This window comes from Pocillopora damicornis, chromosome 10, assembly GCF_964200805.1.
Source record: "Pocillopora damicornis chromosome 10, jaPocDami1.2, whole genome shotgun sequence".
Taxonomy (NCBI): Eukaryota; Metazoa; Cnidaria; class Anthozoa; order Scleractinia; family Pocilloporidae; genus Pocillopora; species Pocillopora damicornis.
In genome coordinates, this window is record NC_142679.1 from 19,251,443 (window position 1) to 19,270,560 (window position 19,118).

Genomic DNA, 19,118 nt, shown 5'->3' on the forward strand with positions numbered 1-19,118 from the left:
AAAAAATATTTCACTGCTGTTTATTTTAAACAAAACGATATGAAAAACAGTTCGTACGATACACGTGGACTGCAGACACATATAGGTCGACCGTTCTATTGATGTTCACCGTGTGTTCCTTGCTTGCAAAGCAGTGCTAGTGTCAAACAATTACAGCAATCTTTTTCGTGGGTCTAGGGATTGACATGTTGTTTTTTTCATAGTGAAAATGATAACTGTAGAAGACATCGCCGTTTTTTTTTTTTTTTTAACAAAAACTTTGTTTATCTACTGCCTCTTGTTTAAGGATTCGTAAAAACGCTGACCATGCACAGCTCCAGAGCGATATGCCAATAAACAGGCCAATTGGTAATTTCATGTCAACTTTATTTCTCTCCTTTGTGATACAAATTACCTGATTTCAGAAAGGATTACAACTGGATAAACTTTCAGTCCTACCACTAAGTAAACTGTTTGCCTTTTGCGCGACAGACTTGTACAAACAGTACTTGGAACAAAGAAAGATTTGTTCTCCACTTTGTCGATTGCATTGCGTAACAGGCCGTGCTGAGCTATAAAAATAGTCAATGTTCGAGTTCATGCCATAGCCTTGCAAACAGCAAAGCACTGTGATCAAGATGAATACTCTTCTGCTGGTCCTATTTTTCGGAGCTTCCGTTGCCTTAGCAGAATTGCCTTTTGAGAATCCAGCTCTCGCTGAGCTTTCAGATGAAGAAGGAGAAGAAATCACTGGAGAGCTGAAAGAGGTGGAAAATGATCCCTTCTTTTCGGAGCAACCTAGTGGTCCTCCTTCACCCTCACGCCCGCCCAAGGTAAAGCTCAGTTTTAGTCATTTCTCTGATAAAGTCAACTTGACACGCACTGAAGTAACAGGTCATTGACGAGTTTCTAATTTCTACGAGTGAAACTCAAACTAGATGTTGGTGAAAACTCAAACTAGGTGCTGCTAGTCAAAAACACATTTTTTATTGAAACTAAGCGTAATTTCCCAGCGATTGATATTGAAATAGTTTAGAAATATATAACATTACTTCTTAATCAAATTTACACTAAAGGTTCTTATCAACCATCCTCAAGACTCTGAAGACGAAAATTAACAGTTTTGTCTACTTTTGAGGGATGTACAACACTAAACCAGGGTAAATGAAACCTGCCTCTCAATGGAGGAAAGTACAGGCTAAGTGAAACGAAGTGGTGATGAATACCTTTCCCCGATTTAAAAACATTCAATATATTTACAATAATCAAAGTTAACAGGTTGACTATTTTAAAAAGCAAAACCCCCACTCCCAACCCCTTCCCTATTTTTTATTTTGCATACTCACCATGGTTCCATTTCTATTCACCTTTTCTTTTCAGTTTCCAGCAATAATATATAGATCTAACCAAGCCTAAAAGCTTTTTTTTTCCCGCACGTCTCGAGGGCACAACGCCTGGCCCAGGCCAGGACTAGAACCCGGGTCGTCCGACTCGGTGCCCAGTGCACTAACCACTGGACTACTGGACAAAGCCGTGAAGTTGGCGTGCCCGCGGTACAATTGACAACGCATGTTAAAAGTAGCACCTTGTACGGTCATACGGTCGTACGGTCGTACATCGGAATTTTTTCGGCTTGATGGGTTGCTACTATTTTGTATAATTATGGGGCTACGCTCTGCGAGCTCCGCTATAATTACGCTGGTTCTTTTGCCATGTGATCGAGTCCTTATCCTAATCATTACTACATCAGATGCTTCGGAATGACTGCACGCCAGGAGGACAAGATTTTATAGATTTTAAACCAACTGAGGTTTTTTTTTTTGTCTCTAATACATCAGCATATCAACGACAAAAAATACTTTGTCGTTTCTAATACGGCATTTTCATTCTTTTTACAGAAATATTGCCTTTACAGGTTACGTCAGTGCTTGGAGAAACCTGGCGCGAACAAGGAAAAATGCAAATTGTTATTTAAAGAGTGCAGAAAGCGTCGGCCAACAGGTCGCCCCAGGCCCAGTCGTCCAAGGCCCAGTCATCGTCCCAGGCCCAGTTATCGTCCCAGGCCCAGTCGTCGTCCCAGGTCCAGTCGTCGTGCCAGGCCCAGTCGTCGTCCCAGGCCCAGTCGTCGTCCCAGGCCCAGTCGCCCAAAGCCAAGTCGTCGCCCGAGGACCACTCCTCCCTGAAATAACTGTCAATCCGGTCAAGAAGAGGAAGTTTGATTAAATCATGTCAAGTCTCCAGACACATATAACGAAAAAAAATAATAATCATTAAACAAAAATATATAGATGTCATGGATGATAAAAGTTATTTCTGGGATTAAAGTTGATTCAAAAGTCATATTGTTTGTTGTTTGTACCTGTCAATCTAAGTGCAGCGCTAAGCTACTGCTAAATTTAGAAAAGCTATGGCTCCCAAGTTGTTTTTCTTAGCAATAAAACACATCTTTCTTTTATCAAAGATTACATGAATACTCCAGTAATTTCAAAGAATAGATCTATAGAATAAAGTTTTGGCAAAAAAATTTAAAATTTTCGGTCACAATTTAAATATCAGACTTTCCACAAGATCCTGACGAAAATAGATCACCTAATATCAAATAAAATCATAGGTGACAAGTGAACAGCTGGTTATTGTAATTTTCCCATGATGCAAGAGAGGTTGAATGGAACTTGGAATCAAGGCTATTAAGCGTGAAATTTAAATCGCAGATAGTTTTCTGTAGATTGCAGTACATTTTTGTAAACGTTCACCTCCTGTCGTGATTCAGAGCTCGTTAAAAAAAAAACTTTCATCGATCTTCCCTCTCCTCAATTCTGGCTCTCTCTCAGTGTTGCAATGATAAGTGATACAGTAATAAGTGATACAGTGATAAGTGTTACAGTGATAAGTGTTACAGTGATAAGTGTTACAGTGATAAGTGTTACAGTGATTAATTACTCTCACCTTCCCAACCGATACACATTTTTCAATATAAATTTTTTTATTGATATTCACATCGAATATTCGGAAGGTAATAATTGGCTACGTGATGAGTTTCACGTTACCAATTTTTTCTCCATTAAGTTAATTTGCATTTCCATTGCGGAAAGAGGCAAGCACATATTTTATTCCTATTTAGTTTACACAATTGTCGATGAAATTGAAAAATGGATATACTTTAGAGGTCACTTTCAGAAAAAAAAAAAAAGAGAGAGAGAGAGAGAGAGAAAAGAGTGAAAAAGAATCACTTTCGGAAGACACTCAAAATTTCAGTTATTATAATGATAACATAATGACTTTCAACACATAAAATTACCTATCACTTTTCTGTAACTTTGCCGGGGTGTCACGGCTGTCATTTTATATAATTTATTCCAAATATTATCACTGAAAGAGCGCAGATTGCACGCAAAGAGAGACATATCTCTCGGACAAAGAATAACATGCAGCAATCAGAAAATAACCGGTTACGTTCGATGAAGTTACTCTTTCCTACTTTGTCCTTTACCTCATTAATTAGCGATCCTGGAATATCAACCGTTCGTTTCCCGACGCGGAGTGCATAATTACCTCTTCCTACTTCCAAATTTGTGGGAAGTCTTACAATACCAATTTATATTCTCTTCATGATACCTTTCAACCAGGTCACAAAATCTTTCTAGTTTGAGCTAAACAGATGGATGCAGTTTCCTTAAACTTTCAAAATCAGCTTGGTTTTTCTTTTGTTTTGGATCCATATCTAGCGCGCATATTGCCTCCAACCCTCCCTTCCCATGCAGTTTTTGTTAACAGAACTTTTATATCGTGCTAAAGAAGAAAATGAGTTTTTAGCTCTCTACTTTTTTCCCTTCGTTCTCTTAACTTATAACATCTTATTCATTTCTTTCTTTATTTTTCGTCATTCACTCAGTCTACAATCTATCTTGTTAACAATCCAAAGAGCCACAAAATAAAAGTATGCTTGCTAGGTAAGGTCAGTAATTATATCAACAGGAACATGCAGTTTTCTGTTACTTTAATTTCAACTTTCTTCAGGATTTCCCATTATTATGATTTCGAATTTGACGTGGTGTTTTTACTGTTTTAACAGTCGTTCATGAAGTTCAAATAGAAAAAGGTAGATAAAAAAACAATATGATTCCTCCTACGTACCAAATTTTGGATTGATTTCACTTTTTATCAGCTATTTAAACAACACTGTCGTTTATCTCTAAGCATATAATGAGTTCGTGAAGAAGAAACAGAAAGTTTACATAACTGAGTTAACTTTTTTGTTGATTTTTATATGGAACTTACTTGTTAAACAAAGCTGATATCTTAACTATTTCGTATCTTAGGCTGTAGAATCCTTACCACACGGAATCTGTACTTCGTGATATCTCCTTTTCAGACGAGATTTGTATCATCTTTTAGAAATAACTATACAGAGCTATAACTAGTTAGCAGGCTACCTCAAACAGGCCACCTGTGAAATTCATCACAGGATAGTGTTATACCGTATTACGATATCTAAAAACACTAGATGCATTCATAATACTGTTGTAACAGTCGTTCATGAAGTTCAAATAGTAAAAGGTAGAGAAAAAACACTATGATTCCTCCAACGTACCAAATTTTGGATTGATTTGTCTTTTTATCAGCTATTTCAACAAGAATTTCGTTTATCTCTGAGCATATTATGAGTTCGTGAATAAAAAACAGAAAGTTTACATAACTGAGTTAACTATTCTGTTTATTTTAAATGTGGGACTTGTTAAACAAAGCTGATATCATAGCTATTTCGTATCTTACGCTCCTTGCCACACGGAATCTTTACTTCATGATATCTACTTCTCAGACGAGATTTATGTATGTCATCTGTAGTAATAAATATAAAAAAACCTGACTTGGGTTAGTAGGCCACCTGTGAAATCATGATGACAGGATAATGTGTTATACCGTATTATGAGATCTAAAAATACTAGATGACATAAAGTAAACTGTTTGCCTTTTGCACCGCGGGCGGGATATTTACGCTAACAACGCTTGAACAAAGACTTCTTCGTCATCTACAATGTCCATTGTAATGCAGAACAAGACACGATTGTGTATAAAAGTGATAGGTGTTCCAGTTAGTTCATGCCATTGCCCTGCAGACAACATTGCAGCGTATTCAAGATGAAATCTCTTCTACTGGTCCTCTTTTTCGGAGCTTCAGTCACATTGGCAAATTCGCCTTTTGAGCATAAAGCTCTCGATGAGTTTTCAGGTAAAGAAAGAGATGATTTGTTGAGAGAGTCGGCTGATGAAGAAAACGATCCGAAACTCATACTACCGACGATCTTTCCTGCTGAGGTAAGCCCAATTTTTCTACTTTGTGTTTTAAGTATTGCTGTATCAGAAGAAAACTTTACCATCGGCAAAAGCAATTATAAGCCTCCCCACTGATATCATCGTTCTTTTTTATCAGAAAGACTTTTTTAGGGGATAAAATGATTCACATCAGGTTGAGGCTTAACTTAGTAGGTGACGTAACAACGAGCTTCTTGAGTGTATTCTGACCTCTGCGTTTGAAGTGGTAAACCTAATGACACGCGAGTAAAACACCTCTAAAATCCCTTAAAGGGGTTATGAAAGTTATGAAAGCTTATTTTATCATCAACAGAAGTTATGTAAACTTTCACGGGGAATTTGTCTGGCGGTCGCCAAGGATGACTCTTGTAAAAGACTGGCTTGTTACGAGAAATATAAAACCTGCATGGAGTCAAAGCTACCTTATCCACGCCCCACGCCAACTCCGAGACAGGTACGTATGTGAAATGAACATACGAATAAATAGATAATTAGAAATCTGAATGATTGAATGATTGTATGACTAAATGACTGAATGAGGGAATACATGCTAGGTTTTCACTTAAATGTAAGACTTTTGTTTCAAACATGGGAATATAAAGCAAGAGGTTGTGGAGCTATCCGATAGGCTTCTCTGGTGAACAATTATTGTTCCAGATGGGAGCTTTTTATAGAACTTTTAGAGATAGAAGAAGCACAACTTCCTCAGAAATATAAATGAATTCTAGAAATCATAAATCATCGTGGGCCGGTGAACTGCAAAAAAAAGGACGTTACCTTATTGAAAAACTTACCCTCAAAATTTACCATCTATTTTATTCCATCTACAACTAATTGATTTGCATGAAAAAAAGAAAAAACGTCTTTTTCAACGTAAAATGAAGTAGACATTTTTCAAATAAAGTATCTTTGCCTAGTAAAGTTAAATTTTTTAGAAAAGAACAACGAATAATAAGGTGTTTTCTTGTAATATTATTTTATTTTCAGAAAAAGTGTCTCGATATTGGAAAGAAATGCATGGGCAAACCTGGTATTGACTGCACCAAGAAGTTATTATGCATGGCTGCTGTTAAAATATGTCTGGGGGTAAATAATCTCCCTGGAGGACCCAGGTACCTTCCCATTGCTCCATGGTGATCAATCCTCTTGTTTCTCTTGAAACTCGTCACTCTTGGCGCCAATTATGGTAAAGAAAGAATGTGATGTAGATGTCATGGATAGATGAATAATTTGGAGGAATAAAGCTGATTTAAAAGCTGTCTGAGCTTGTGAGGTAGTTACTTGTATAAATTCAAACCAAACCTATTAATCTAGCAATCCAGTTACCTTTACTTTCTACGCTGGGACTCATCAACGGAAGGCCTGAAGTGAACTTATGTTTACAAAAATGTGTTTAAAAGCCCTCAAATGAGTAGAAAACATACCAATCCGGGTAAAATTATCCTGACCAAGAGATCAAGACAGTGGAAGAAACCAGAAATGTAAGAAAGTAGAAAGGTTCGAACGCGTGCAAAACTTTATTTTCAACATCTGAAGGGGTGGAGAAGGGGAATTAGCTAAGAGCCATATTCCATACTCTCATGAGCTGATACAAGTGCTCAAATGGCAGAATTACGGAGAGGAGGCTTCAAAACAATGTCAGATCTCCCAGTTATGACAGTTACGACTCTCTCGTCATCTTCGTCCCCCCATCCCCTTTGCAGTCTTGTCTCCCCGCCTCCCCAACCCCCACCATCCAGCTCCAACGGGGCCTCGCTTATTTTTTGGCTGAATACCTCGAATGATATATAGTCTATCGACTTTCGGTTTCTCAGCCCACCTTCTGGAGATTACTTAAAACGCATGCACTGATGACCAAAGATTTCTACATATGACACGAAGACTCAAATAATTTTCACATGCCATATTCCCTCAGCTTTTTCACTTATCTACGATATGTGCCTAATTTTATCGAACTTTGCCGTGGTTTTCATAAAATGTCACACGTGGCGATGGTACTGGTTGGACATTATCGTGAAACGTCCTAAATGGAGAAGCCTGCCAAGACGGAACAGGTCATTTAAAAGGATTCACGTTAAATTATACACCATTTAGGTCTCAAAACCGGCTCCTAAGATATAAAAGATTAAAAATCATGACAAACTTGTTGAAGTATTCCATATTTATTAACAGTCCTGATTCCAGATCAGTGTCCACTAAATAGAGATATATGCTGAATGTTGGCGCAATTTTCAATAAATAAGAGAAGACCGGATTGGCCTCCACGTTACATTTAAAGTGTGCAATAAGCTTAAACCAACAAGTCGTCCTAGACCCAGTTGTCGTCCCAGGCCCAGTCGTCTAAGGCCAAGTCGTCGCCCCAGGCCCATTCCTCCCTAAAGTAACTGTCAACCCGGTCCAGACGCATATAACGAAAAAAAGAAATAATCATCAAAACACAAATTATGTAGATGTCATGGATAATAAAAGTAACTTCGGGGAATGAAACTGCTTCAAAAGTCGTATTGTTTGTTGTTTTTACCTGGCGATCCGTGAGCAGCGCTAAGTTAGTGCTAACTTTAGAAATGGTAAGGCTCTCAATTTGATTTTCTTGGCAATAAAACACATCTCTCTTTTATCCAAGATGACATGAATAGTCCAGTTATTTCAAAGAATAGATCTATAGAATAAAGTTTTGACAAAAAAAATTTAAAACGATCAGTCACAATTAAAATATCAAAAACTTTCCAAAAGATCTCTATGAAAATAGATCATCTAATATCAAATAAAATCATAGATGAGATGTGGACAGCTAATCACTATTATTTTCCCATGATGCAAGAGAGGTTGAATGAAACTTATTGGAATCAAGACCGTTAAACTGAAATTTGAATCGAGGAGAGTTTTTTATAGATTATGGCGCATTTTGTAAACGTTCACCTCATGTCGTGATTCAGAGCTCGTTAGAAAAAAAACTTTCATCGATCCTCCCTCTCCTCAAATCTGGCTCTCTCTCAGTGCTATAGTGATAAATGATACAGTGGTTGATTGCTCTCACCTTCCCAACCATTACACATTTTTAAATGGAACTTTTTTTTAAATGATATTCTCATCGAATATTTAGAAGGTAGTAAATAGCTACGTGATGAGTTTCACGTGACCAATTTTTTCCTCTATTTAGCTAATTTGCACTTCCTTTGCGAAAAGAGGCAAGCACATATTTTATACCTATTTGGTTTGCGCAATTGTCGACGGAATTGAAGAATGGATATTCTTTTAGAGGTCACTTTCGGTTGCAAAAAAAAGAAAAGGGTGAGAAAAAGAGTGAAAAAGAATCACTTCTCAGAAGACACTCAAAATTTTTTAATAATGATAACATACTGACTTTCCTCACATAGAATTACCCATCATTTTTCTGTAACCTTTGCAAAGGTGTCACGGCTGTCATTTCATATAATTGTTTCCAAATCTTATCGCTCAAAGAGCGCAAATTGCGTGCAAAGAGAGACACTCTCTCGAACACAGAATAGCGTGCAAATGGCAGCATAAGCAATCAGAGAATAACCGGTTACGTTCAATCAAGTTACTCTTTTATTCTTTGTCCTTTACTTCATTAATTAGCGTTCCTGGAATATAAACCGTTCATGTGGGCCAGTTTCCGACGCGGAGTGTACAATTACCTCTTCCTACTTCCAAGTTTGTGGGAAGTCTTACAGCGATGGATACCAATTTATATTTTCTTCTTGATACCTTTCAACCAGGTCACTAAATCTTTCTAGTTTGGGCTAAACAGATGGATGCGGTTTCCTTAAACTTTCAAATCAGCTTTGTTTTTTCTTTTGTTTTGGATCCGTATCTTTATTCCCCGCAGCCCTGCCTCCTGTATACCGTTTTTTGTCTAAAGAACTCTTATCCAATTCTGGTTTGTTATTATAGTGATATAAAAGGAAATGAGTTTTTTAGCTCTTTACTTTTTTCCCTTCGTTCTCTTGACTTATAGCATATTATTAATTTCTATCTTTATTTTTCGTTACTCAGTCGTCTACAATCTATCTTGTCAACAATCCAAAAAGCCACAAAATTAATGCTTGCTTGTGTATGGTCAGAATTATATCAACAGGAAAATGTGCAGTTTTCTATTACTTTAATTTTAACTTTCTTCAGGTTTTCCCTGTTTTATGATTTCGAATTTGACGTGGTGTTTTTACTGTTGTAACAGTCGTTCGTGAAGTTCAAATAGTAAAAAGGTAGATAAAAAAAATTATGATTCCTTCTAAGTACCAAATTTTTGATCGATTTGTCTTTTTATTAGCTATTTCAACAAGAATTTCGTTTATCTCTAAGCATATTATGAGTTCGAGAAGAAAAGCAGAAAATTTACATAACTGAGTTAACTATTCTGTTTATTTTAAATGTGGGACTTGTTAAACAAAGCTGATATCATAGCTATTTCGTATCTTACGCTTTAGAATCCTTGCCACACGGAATCTTTACTTCATGATATCTACTTCTCAGACGAGATTTGTGTATGTCATCTGTGGTAATAACTATAACAAAACCTGACTTGGGTTAGTGGACCACCTTAAACAGGCCACGTGTGAAATTCATGACAGGACAATGTGTTATACCGTATTACGAGATCTAAAAATACTAGATGACACAAAGTAAACTGTTTGCCTTTACCGTGGGCGGGATATTTACGCTTACAACGCTTGGGCAAAGACTTCTTCGTCATCTACAATGCCCATTTGGTTCTGTTTTTCGGAGCTTCAGTCACCTTGGCAAAATCGCCTTTTGAGCATTCAGCTCTTGATGAATTTTCAGATAAAGAAAGCAGAGATTTGTTGAGAGAGTTGGCTGAGAAGAAAACGATCCGCAACTTCAACTAACGACGATCTTTCCTACTCTCGTAAGCCCAATTTTACTACTTTGTAGCAGGTGATGTAACAACGAGCGTGTTGAGTATATTCTGACCTCTTCATTTGATAAAGAGGTCAACTTAGTGACACGCGAGAAAAACACTTCTAAAACCCCTTAGAGAGGTGATGTGCGTAAATGAAAGTTATCGGAAAGTTTATTTTATCATCAACAGAATTGATGTAACCTTTCACGCAGGATTTGTCTGGTAGTCGCCGAGGTTAACGCTTGTAAAAAATTGGCTTGTTATGAGAAATATAGAACCTGCATCGAGTCAAAGCTACCTTATCCACGCCCCACGCCAACTCCGGGCGAGGTACGTATGTTAAATGAACATACGAATAAATAGATAATTAGAAATCTGAATGATTGAATGATTGTATGACTAAATGACTGAATGAGGGAATACATGCTAGGTTTTCACTTAAATTTAAGACTTTTGTTTTAACCATGGGACTGCAAAAAGTTGTGGAGCTGTCCTATAGGCTTCTCCGGTGAACAATAATTGTTCCAGATGGGAGCTTTTTCTAGAATTTTCAGAGATAGAAGAAGCGCTACTTCCTCGGAAGTATAAATGAATTCTAGAAATCAAAAATCATCGTGGGCGGGTGAACTGCAAAAAAAAAGACATCAACTAACTGAAAAACTTACCCACCATCAAAACTTAGAATCTTTCTTATTCTATTTAAAACTGATTGGTTTATTTTGTGAAAAAAAAGTTTCTTTTAACGTAAAATGCAATGGACATTTTTAAAATGAAAATATCTTTGCTTAAGTAAAGTTAAAGGTTTAAGAAAGAATAACGAATTATGAAGTGTGTTCTTGCTTTGTTATTTTATTTATTTTCAGAAAAAGTGTCTCGATATTGGTAAGAAATGCATGAACAAACCTGGCATTGATTGCAACAATAAATTAATATGCAGGGCCGAAGTTAAAATATGCCTGGAGGTAAATAGTCTCCCTCTAACTGGAAGACCGAGGTACCTTCCCATTGCTCCATGGTGATCAATCCTCTTCGAATGTTTCCAATTATGCTAAAGAATGAATGTGATGTAGATGTCATTGGATAGTTGAATAATTTGGAGGAATAAAGCTGATTTAAAAGTTTTCTGAGCTTGTGAGGTAGTTACTTGTAAAAATTCAAACCACAACTATTAATCTAGCAATCTAGTTACCTTCAGTTTATACACTGGGACTCATCAACGGAAGGCCTGAAGTGAACTTATGTTAACAAAAATGTGTTTGAAAACATACCAATCCAGGTAAAAATTATCCTAACCAAGAGATCAAGGCAGTGGAAGAAACAAGAAATATAAATGTAGACTTCTTATTTTTTTCTTAAAAGACTAATAGAAAGGTTCAAAAGCGTGCAAAACTTTATTTTCAACATCTGAGGGAGCAGAGAAGGGGAATTAGCTAAAAGCCATATTCTACACTCTCATGAGCTGATTCAAGTGCTCAAATGGCAGAATTACGGAGAGGAAGCTTCAAAACAATGTCAGATCTCCCAGTTATGACAATTATGACTCTCTCGTCATCTTAGTCTCCCCATCCCCTTTGCAGTGTTGTCTCCCCGCCTCCCCTCCTCCCCAACCCCCACCATTCAGCTCCAACAGGGCCTCGCTTATTTTTCTATGACCAGACACGTTGGCTGAACACCTCGAATTGTATATAGTATATCGACTTTCGATTTCTCAGCCAAAAGATCACTTAAAACGCATGCACTGATGACCAAAGATTTCTACTTATGACATGGAAACTCAAATAATTTTCACATGCCATGTTCCCTCAGCTATTTCACTTATCTACGATATGTGCCCGACTCTATCGAACTTTGCCATGGTTTCATAGAATGTCACACATGGCGATGGTACTGGTTAGGCGTTATCGTGAAACGTCCTAAATGGAGGAGCCTGCCAAGACAGAATGGGTGCTTTAAGAGGATTCACGTTAAATTATACGCCATTTAGGTCTCAAAACCGGCTCCTAAGATAGAAAAGATTAAAAATCATAACAAAGTTGTCAAAATATACTATACTTATTAACAGTTTTGATTCCAGATCAGTGTCCACTAAATAGAGATATATGCTGAATGTAGGCGCAATTTTCAATAATTAACAGAAGACCTAATTGGCCTCCACGTTACTTAAAATACATCCAATATTTGTTACAAAAAAATTTCCATTGCCCAAATAAGCATAGAAACATTACCAAGTTAAATTTATTACATCCCTTCATACTTACTTTTGCGCATTTAGCGCGCGAATCATCTTTTGTATCAGTCAGCTCTCGAAGAAGGAATTCTTTTTGCTCATCACTTAAAGCCTCCGAGGGGAAAGGGGGCGGATGGTCAAACTGCAAATCTGCCAAAACTAAAGAAGCGCCGAGTAACAAAAACGTAAACAGAAATAGAGAATTCATCTTGGGTAGAGTGCTTTGCTGTTTGTGATCCAGCCAGAGTTATCTTTTACAAGCCTAGGAGAATTATTCGCACAACCGAGAATATTGAAATTGTTTATTTATGTAAATCTTTAAATACCGCGGCGAGAGAAAATGAGCACTGAGTTTAGCAGGTAAACTGAAAATAAATGTAATGAGAATTTCGAAAACTTGGGAAGGACCTGCCTTTCCTTTTGTAAGCCTAAGAAACTTAATTACATAACTGAAAATACACAACTGTTTATTTATGTAAATCTTTACGTACTTCGGCGAAAAAATGAGGAGTTTAGCGGGTAAACTGCTAAGAGATGTTATGAAAATTTCGGAAACTGGTATCGGTTTCCGTTTGGCGTTTTGAGTTTTGCGAAATAAGCTACACCATACGCTTGCGAATTGTTTATGCGCACTTTGCGCGCTCTTCGTTGGTTGAAAATAACTTGTGTTTGTAATTCTGAAAGCGACGCCCTTTACATAGCCCGTTTGCGTCTGTTTCAACGTAGCAATTCCTGAAAATAATATAAGTTATCATTTGCAGAAAGTGACTTTTTTTCTCGGTTCCAACACTGATTAACAAGAGGCATCGATTTGCCTGTTGAGTGATATGAATGATGCAACATCCGCTGTACTTTATTAGTCCCTGAAAAGGGTGCGCCGCTATTATTGCTCAAAATGGAACATCACCCTAATAATGGGCTTCACAGTAAAATAAAATACTATGTTCTCAATTATTACTGGTTGCCTGGTAATGGCAGTTTAATTCTTTTTCCGATCCCACCTGCATTTGTGTCCCCCCCTTTCCCTCTTCATTCTCCCCTTCCCTCCCCCCCCCCCCCTTCACTAAACCAGCATTGGCAGGCCGCGCCGGCTTTTTATTTGAACGGTACGGCAGTAATGACAATAACGGAAATAAAAATAATAATAATATAAAACAATAATAACAGTAACTCTCACATCTTAGTTTTTCAAGCATGCGCGGTGGCGGCATCCACGAACGGTGCCACCAGGCCACTGAGTTAAGACTTCTTTATATCATTCAGTTTTTCTCAATTTTTGGTGTTAATGTTGCGTTAAACACTGCCACATCTAGTGCGAGTTTTCTCGAAGCAATCGTGAAGGACTTTGGATTTAAAGTTATTACATGGTTAGTCACCGCTCGCGGCAATAGAAAACGACAGTGAAAGAGCTGATAAGCGGGAAATTTAACTCTTCGAAGACGTCGAAGTAAATATAACTTATTGACTTATGATTCTAGAGCCAACCTCTCCTCATAGCATTATATGATAGCTGCATGTAAGAAAGAGCCTCAGATGAGTTTTGAATGCTTTATTCCCCAAATTTTTTTCAATTATCTATGATATCTACGAGATCTTATTTTAATTTCCCATGGTGGTTATGCGACATATGGCATAGCAATTGCAGTGGAGACCGAGATATGATAAGTGCCAAGTAGATATTCAGTTTTAACGCTTCCAAGATGGACGCCAAGTCGGTCGCCAGGTCGGTCGCCAGGTCGGTCGCCAGGTCGGACGCCAGGTCGGACGCCAGGTCGGACGCCAGGTCGGACGCCAGGTCGGACGCCAGGTCGGACGCCAAGTCGGACGCCAAGTCGGACGCCAAGTCGGACGCCAAGTCGGACGCCAAGTCGGACGCCAAGTCGGACGCCAAGTCGGACGCCAAGTCGGACGCCAAGTCGGACGCCAAGTCGGACGCCAAGTCGGACGCCAAGTCGGACGCCAAGTCGGACGCCAAGTCGGACGCCAAGTCGGACGCCAAGTCGGACGCCAAGTCGGACGCCAAGTCGGACGCCAAGTCGGACGCCAAGTCGGACGCCGAGTCGGACGCCGAGTCGGACGCCGAGTCGGACGCCGAGTCGGACGCCGAGTCGGACGCCGAGTCGGACGCCGAGTCGGACGCCGAGTCGGACGCCGAGTCGGACGCCGAGTCGGACGCCGAGTCGGACGCCAAGTCGGACGCCAAGTCGGTCGCCAAGTCGGTCGCCACGTTGGTCGCCAAGTCGGACGCCAGCTGGGTTTTCCGGTCGGAAACCCAGTAGGCTTCCCGGATGGACGCCAAGTCGGCCACCAGGATGGACGCCAGGTAGGATACCAGCTGGGTCTGGGGTTCCATGATGGACGCCAACTGGGGTTCCAGGTTGGAAACCAGGTAGGCCAGTGCCTTTTTTCCTGAAATATCAAAGATGCATAGTTCACTTAAAACCGGTTTTGTATCTTACCAGAGGGATTCGATCTGTTAGTGTCAGCACTCGCTTAATAGACTTGTCCACTGCTTTTCGTTTAAATTTATCGTAAATTTAATTTGTTTCAAGTTTAAAGGAGAATTATGCATACGAAATCGTCTACTTTTTTCCCCACCTTAGAAAAGTAAATATAAAAATCACTTTTTACCACTGTTTGAGATTCTGAAACAAAAACCTATCTTCCAAAATTTTTTTTACGTACACCATTAATCTTATAATCCGATTTCGATTACCTCCACTCTGAATCTGGAGCACCACTCTCATTTGAATACACATATGATAATAGATACCAATACGATCTGATTTGGTCGCCATAATTCTCAAAGCATTCGACATATTTTGATAGGAGTCTTCTACCTGGGACAGCCCTTCAGCCCCGTACAGCATATATTCTGTACTGTAAGGCTTCCCGCTAATGTCACACTTAAGGAACGATAACATCGCTGCTTTATGTTAACATACTCTCCTCCGTACATCATGGACAGTTTTAACGGGCATTTATCACAGACTCTCAGATGGTGATTGACGAAAGTAACAGTGAAATACAAATTTTGCTTTATATCCCAAATTAGCTCCATCTCAAATTGATTATATCTCTTAATGACATACCAAAAAAGAACGGCAAGGTAAGTAAGGAAAAAGACATTTGATGAGGGCGTGATTCATCTTTCGCATTAGTCACTTTGTTTTCGTCATTTAAGAACTCCGAGCGAGCTGCATGATCAAATTGCGATTCTGCTAGGATGGCAGAAGCACCGATTAACAAGGACAGTATTAGAGATTTCATCTCTGCTATAGCACTTCTGTTGACAAAACAGCTTGATACATGGGGCGATGCTTTTATAAGCCTTAGAAAGGAAGATACAAAACCAAGAACAATAGTAAAAATTTGTTTCGCTACATCTTCACAAACCTCTGCGCAAAAAGATAAACAGTTTAGTTACTCAGATGTAATTCTATTTTATAAAAATTCTAGCAAACTGAAAAATACTTTTGTTCTGCATCTTGCGACACTGGCGGCACCATACTTGTGATAATTGTCTATGTGTACTTAACACGCTCTTTGTTGGTTGCAATGAACTTATCTTTGGTTAATATTTCTGAAAAGCGGTGCCTGTCATTACAATGTGTTTGCATCTGTTGCAATACCCTATTTATTTCAGAGGTAATTTATTCGTTGCATTAAAGGGGTGTTTCTACTTTTTGTTCTGTGTCAGCGAGAAACAAAAGGTATTCATTTGTCTATGGACAAACATACCTGGTACTGCACTTGCCTCACATTATGAGTCTGCGACAAAGGTACAACTTTATCGTTGCTCGAAAGAGTACAATAAACTACAAATATGCCTCTTATCATAGCAAAAAATTATGCCCCCTTTTTCTTAGTTGACAGGCAGAAAACAGTGATTTCTTTTTGCACTGGGTAGATGCATACAAATTGTTTCGAACAAGCGCCCATGTAAAAAAGAGCTAATTTCTCGGCGCTGAATGTGAGCATTTTTGTTTGAGAAGTAATTGAAAAAATTATGATATACCGTTTCGTTTCATGAAGATACTTTTTTGTGACCTTAATGCAAAGTTAACGATATAATTCTGTGCCTTTTTTGGGCTAAAGAATACTTCTAAGTTTATTGTGACTTATTTTTTCAGTGCGTGCGAAGTAAACATGAAGAGTTGACACAACTGAGTTGACAACCAGTTCTTTATAAAATCGTGCAGTTGCAAATCTTTTTTTTTTTTTTTTTTTCAAGAATCAAGGGACAATTCAGATGTCTGATTTGCATGTCCGACCTCTATCTATGCCCAGTTTGTACTATCAAAGTGACAATTATATCAGTGGAAAAGCACTCTGAGGAAGCCCCACTGGCTTACATTTGTAGATCATGGGGGAAACATTTTCAACTCAGAACCTTTACAACCTGCAGAAACAATTCATTTTTAGGTGACATTTAACAAGTTCATGCAAATGTTCCTTTTGTGGAGCTTCAGTTTCTTGGACATAGTTGTTGCAATTCTTTACTCCTTAGCCCTTGTGTTGTTCTGAAACGAATTAAGAGCTAGTGAAATTTCCAAGAGTTTGGAGAATTTTTGGGAGAACTGGCTGGCGACTGAAAGAGATTTGTCTTCCCAGGCATCGACTAAAAGGGAGAGATTTCTCCGCTCGGCTTTTTTGGTAAATTTGTCATCGCATCGTTTGCAGCTAAAAACACATGCTCTTTTTTTTAAGTGGGCATCTTGTTCATTTGACTCATTTACAAGTTTTGCTTATTTTAGCGAAATATACGAACTTGTTTTCTCTTACTCGCTTCACGAAAGAGAAACCGCATTTCAGAGCTATCTAATTTCAACACACGCTGTTTCCGTTCGTAAAAACTCTGTTTCAAGTAACAGAGCTCTAGATAAATGCAAATGACGATACGTGTCTTAAAGAATAGCTTTCGTACCGCGAATGTTAAATTTTAACACCGGTGGCGTTCATGGCACACTTATTTACCCAAATCTTTATCACCAGTAAAATTAATATTTTGCTATAAAAGTTAGCATTAAAAGTAACGACGTTTCGACCGCTTAACGGTTATTTGAAAAAATTTCAAGATTTTGAAATGTCAGCATAAACTGGACTATTTGATCTTTGAAATGCTTTTATTTACGAACTTAAACCAAAACTGAACAAACAGAGTGATTCGATCGATCAAAAATATTTATCAAATCGATTTACTTTTAATATTGTTTTTTTTCGCCTGAGCGTTTTTTCTCATTCTTGCCGCAATTTCTCGTATTGTTTCTAGGTAAATATTTTAGAGTTTTAGTCAGCATGTCATTAGCATATTTACAACTGATTATATAAGTGCATGAAAATGACTGTTGAGCGGTCGAAACGTCCTTGCTTTTTATAGTTAATTTTTATAGTAGAATCCGTTTCAAAAAAATTGTTGATTCTAATATTAATATTAATGGACTACTTTTTTCAATCTTTTCTTTCTCTTGTTACTCCGTCCCATCCATTTTATTTTCTTTTTGACTTCCATCGATTGAAATTTATGCCGACGTTCGATTCTCACTGGTTCCCACTCCCTCATTCCCACTCCTCCTCACCCCACCTTTTTAGAAAAAAAAAACATGTCAGGCTAAGCAAGCCCCTATCTCCTGCCTTGTAAGCTAAAACTTATGCGTTCGTCTTTAGCTCCACACACTTAAAAGTTTGTTACGTAGACCCTGAGGTATTTCCATCTGTGAAATTACGTATTTAAATCAAGTCGTAATAAAGTTGTTTATACCAAAGGAAACTCTACTTTTCCACGGTGTTTCATATCATGCATTAGTTAGCTGCCATTATGCATATCATGAATAACCTTGATTTAAGCAATAAAATCGAATCAGTTGATGATATAGCAGTCGAGTGTGCTTCACCCCGTGCGTGTGCTCGCGATAAATCCAACATTAACCCAGGCATACGCAACAGTTGGACTTTAAACAACCTTCAGCCTTAATTCGAAGTTTGAAACTCGGCCAATTAAGAAAAGTAGAGACTGAAAAAGAGCGCGTGTGCCTTTGCACGTAGAAAAAAAACGATTTTAAAGGAGAACATTTTGAAGGAGAGAAATACCTGCTTAATTTCGGGAAATTGTGCACTTGCTAAGATTATTTTAACAACGATGTGCTCACTTTTGAGTTAAAAGACGTAAAAAATTTGCTTGCTTAAGGGAATGCACCACACTTGTGGAAGCTGTCCAAGCATAACGTTTTTAAACAAGAGCGTACTTCTTAAACGCTTAAAAGAGTCTTGTCAGCATTTATTGAGTCCATGCCATGTGTACATGCTCATTTTATCTTATCGGCGTCACTTTTGCATGCCTGCGGAAGTACACCATCTGCTCAAATGTGAACACTTTACAACTGTGCAAGCTGTGTTGATTTAATGTTTAAAGAATTGGTCGTCAAATGCAAACACTTAACAAGACTCGTTAAGTTTCACTAATTCTCTAGTATGTAAAATGAGTTTTTTAGCTAGATAGGTGTACCGATGAATAATCAAGACGTTGCTGTAAAGTGTGTGTCGATCTTTTGTTTCCGTTTTTCCTCCGTTTTTCTGTTTTTTTAAAATATATAAATGTTACTTTATCTTTTTCATTACAAAGGTAAATTTGTAAATCTTTTGTATATTCGGCTGCGCCCGCTGACAAATCCGGCCGAAATAATGCAGTAGAAACTGAAGCGAAAGAGTTACACTCCG

The 19,118-nt window shown here is 38.2% G+C and overlaps 2 protein-coding genes across 2 annotated transcripts; both read left to right on the plus strand.

Annotated features, from left to right (window-relative positions):
- The first annotated feature begins 540 nt into the window (after positions 1 to 540).
- Positions 541 to 2,319, plus strand: LOC149039274 (uncharacterized). Its single transcript, XM_089185216.1, has 2 exons — positions 541 to 812; positions 1,878 to 2,319. Exons 1-2 carry the CDS (start codon positions 618 to 620, stop codon positions 2,160 to 2,162), a joined length of 480 nt encoding a protein of 159 aa, XP_089041342.1. The 5' UTR covers positions 541 to 617; the 3' UTR covers positions 2,163 to 2,319.
- A 2,760-nt stretch (positions 2,320 to 5,079) lies between these two features.
- Positions 5,080 to 6,553, plus strand: LOC113672292 (uncharacterized). Its single transcript, XM_027188566.2, has 3 exons — positions 5,080 to 5,295; positions 5,606 to 5,746; positions 6,280 to 6,553. The coding sequence occupies exons 1-3, from the start codon at positions 5,080 to 5,082 to the stop codon at positions 6,427 to 6,429; spliced, it is 507 nt and encodes a 168-aa protein (XP_027044367.2). The 3' UTR covers positions 6,430 to 6,553.
- The last annotated feature ends 12,565 nt before the right edge of the window (positions 6,554 to 19,118 follow it).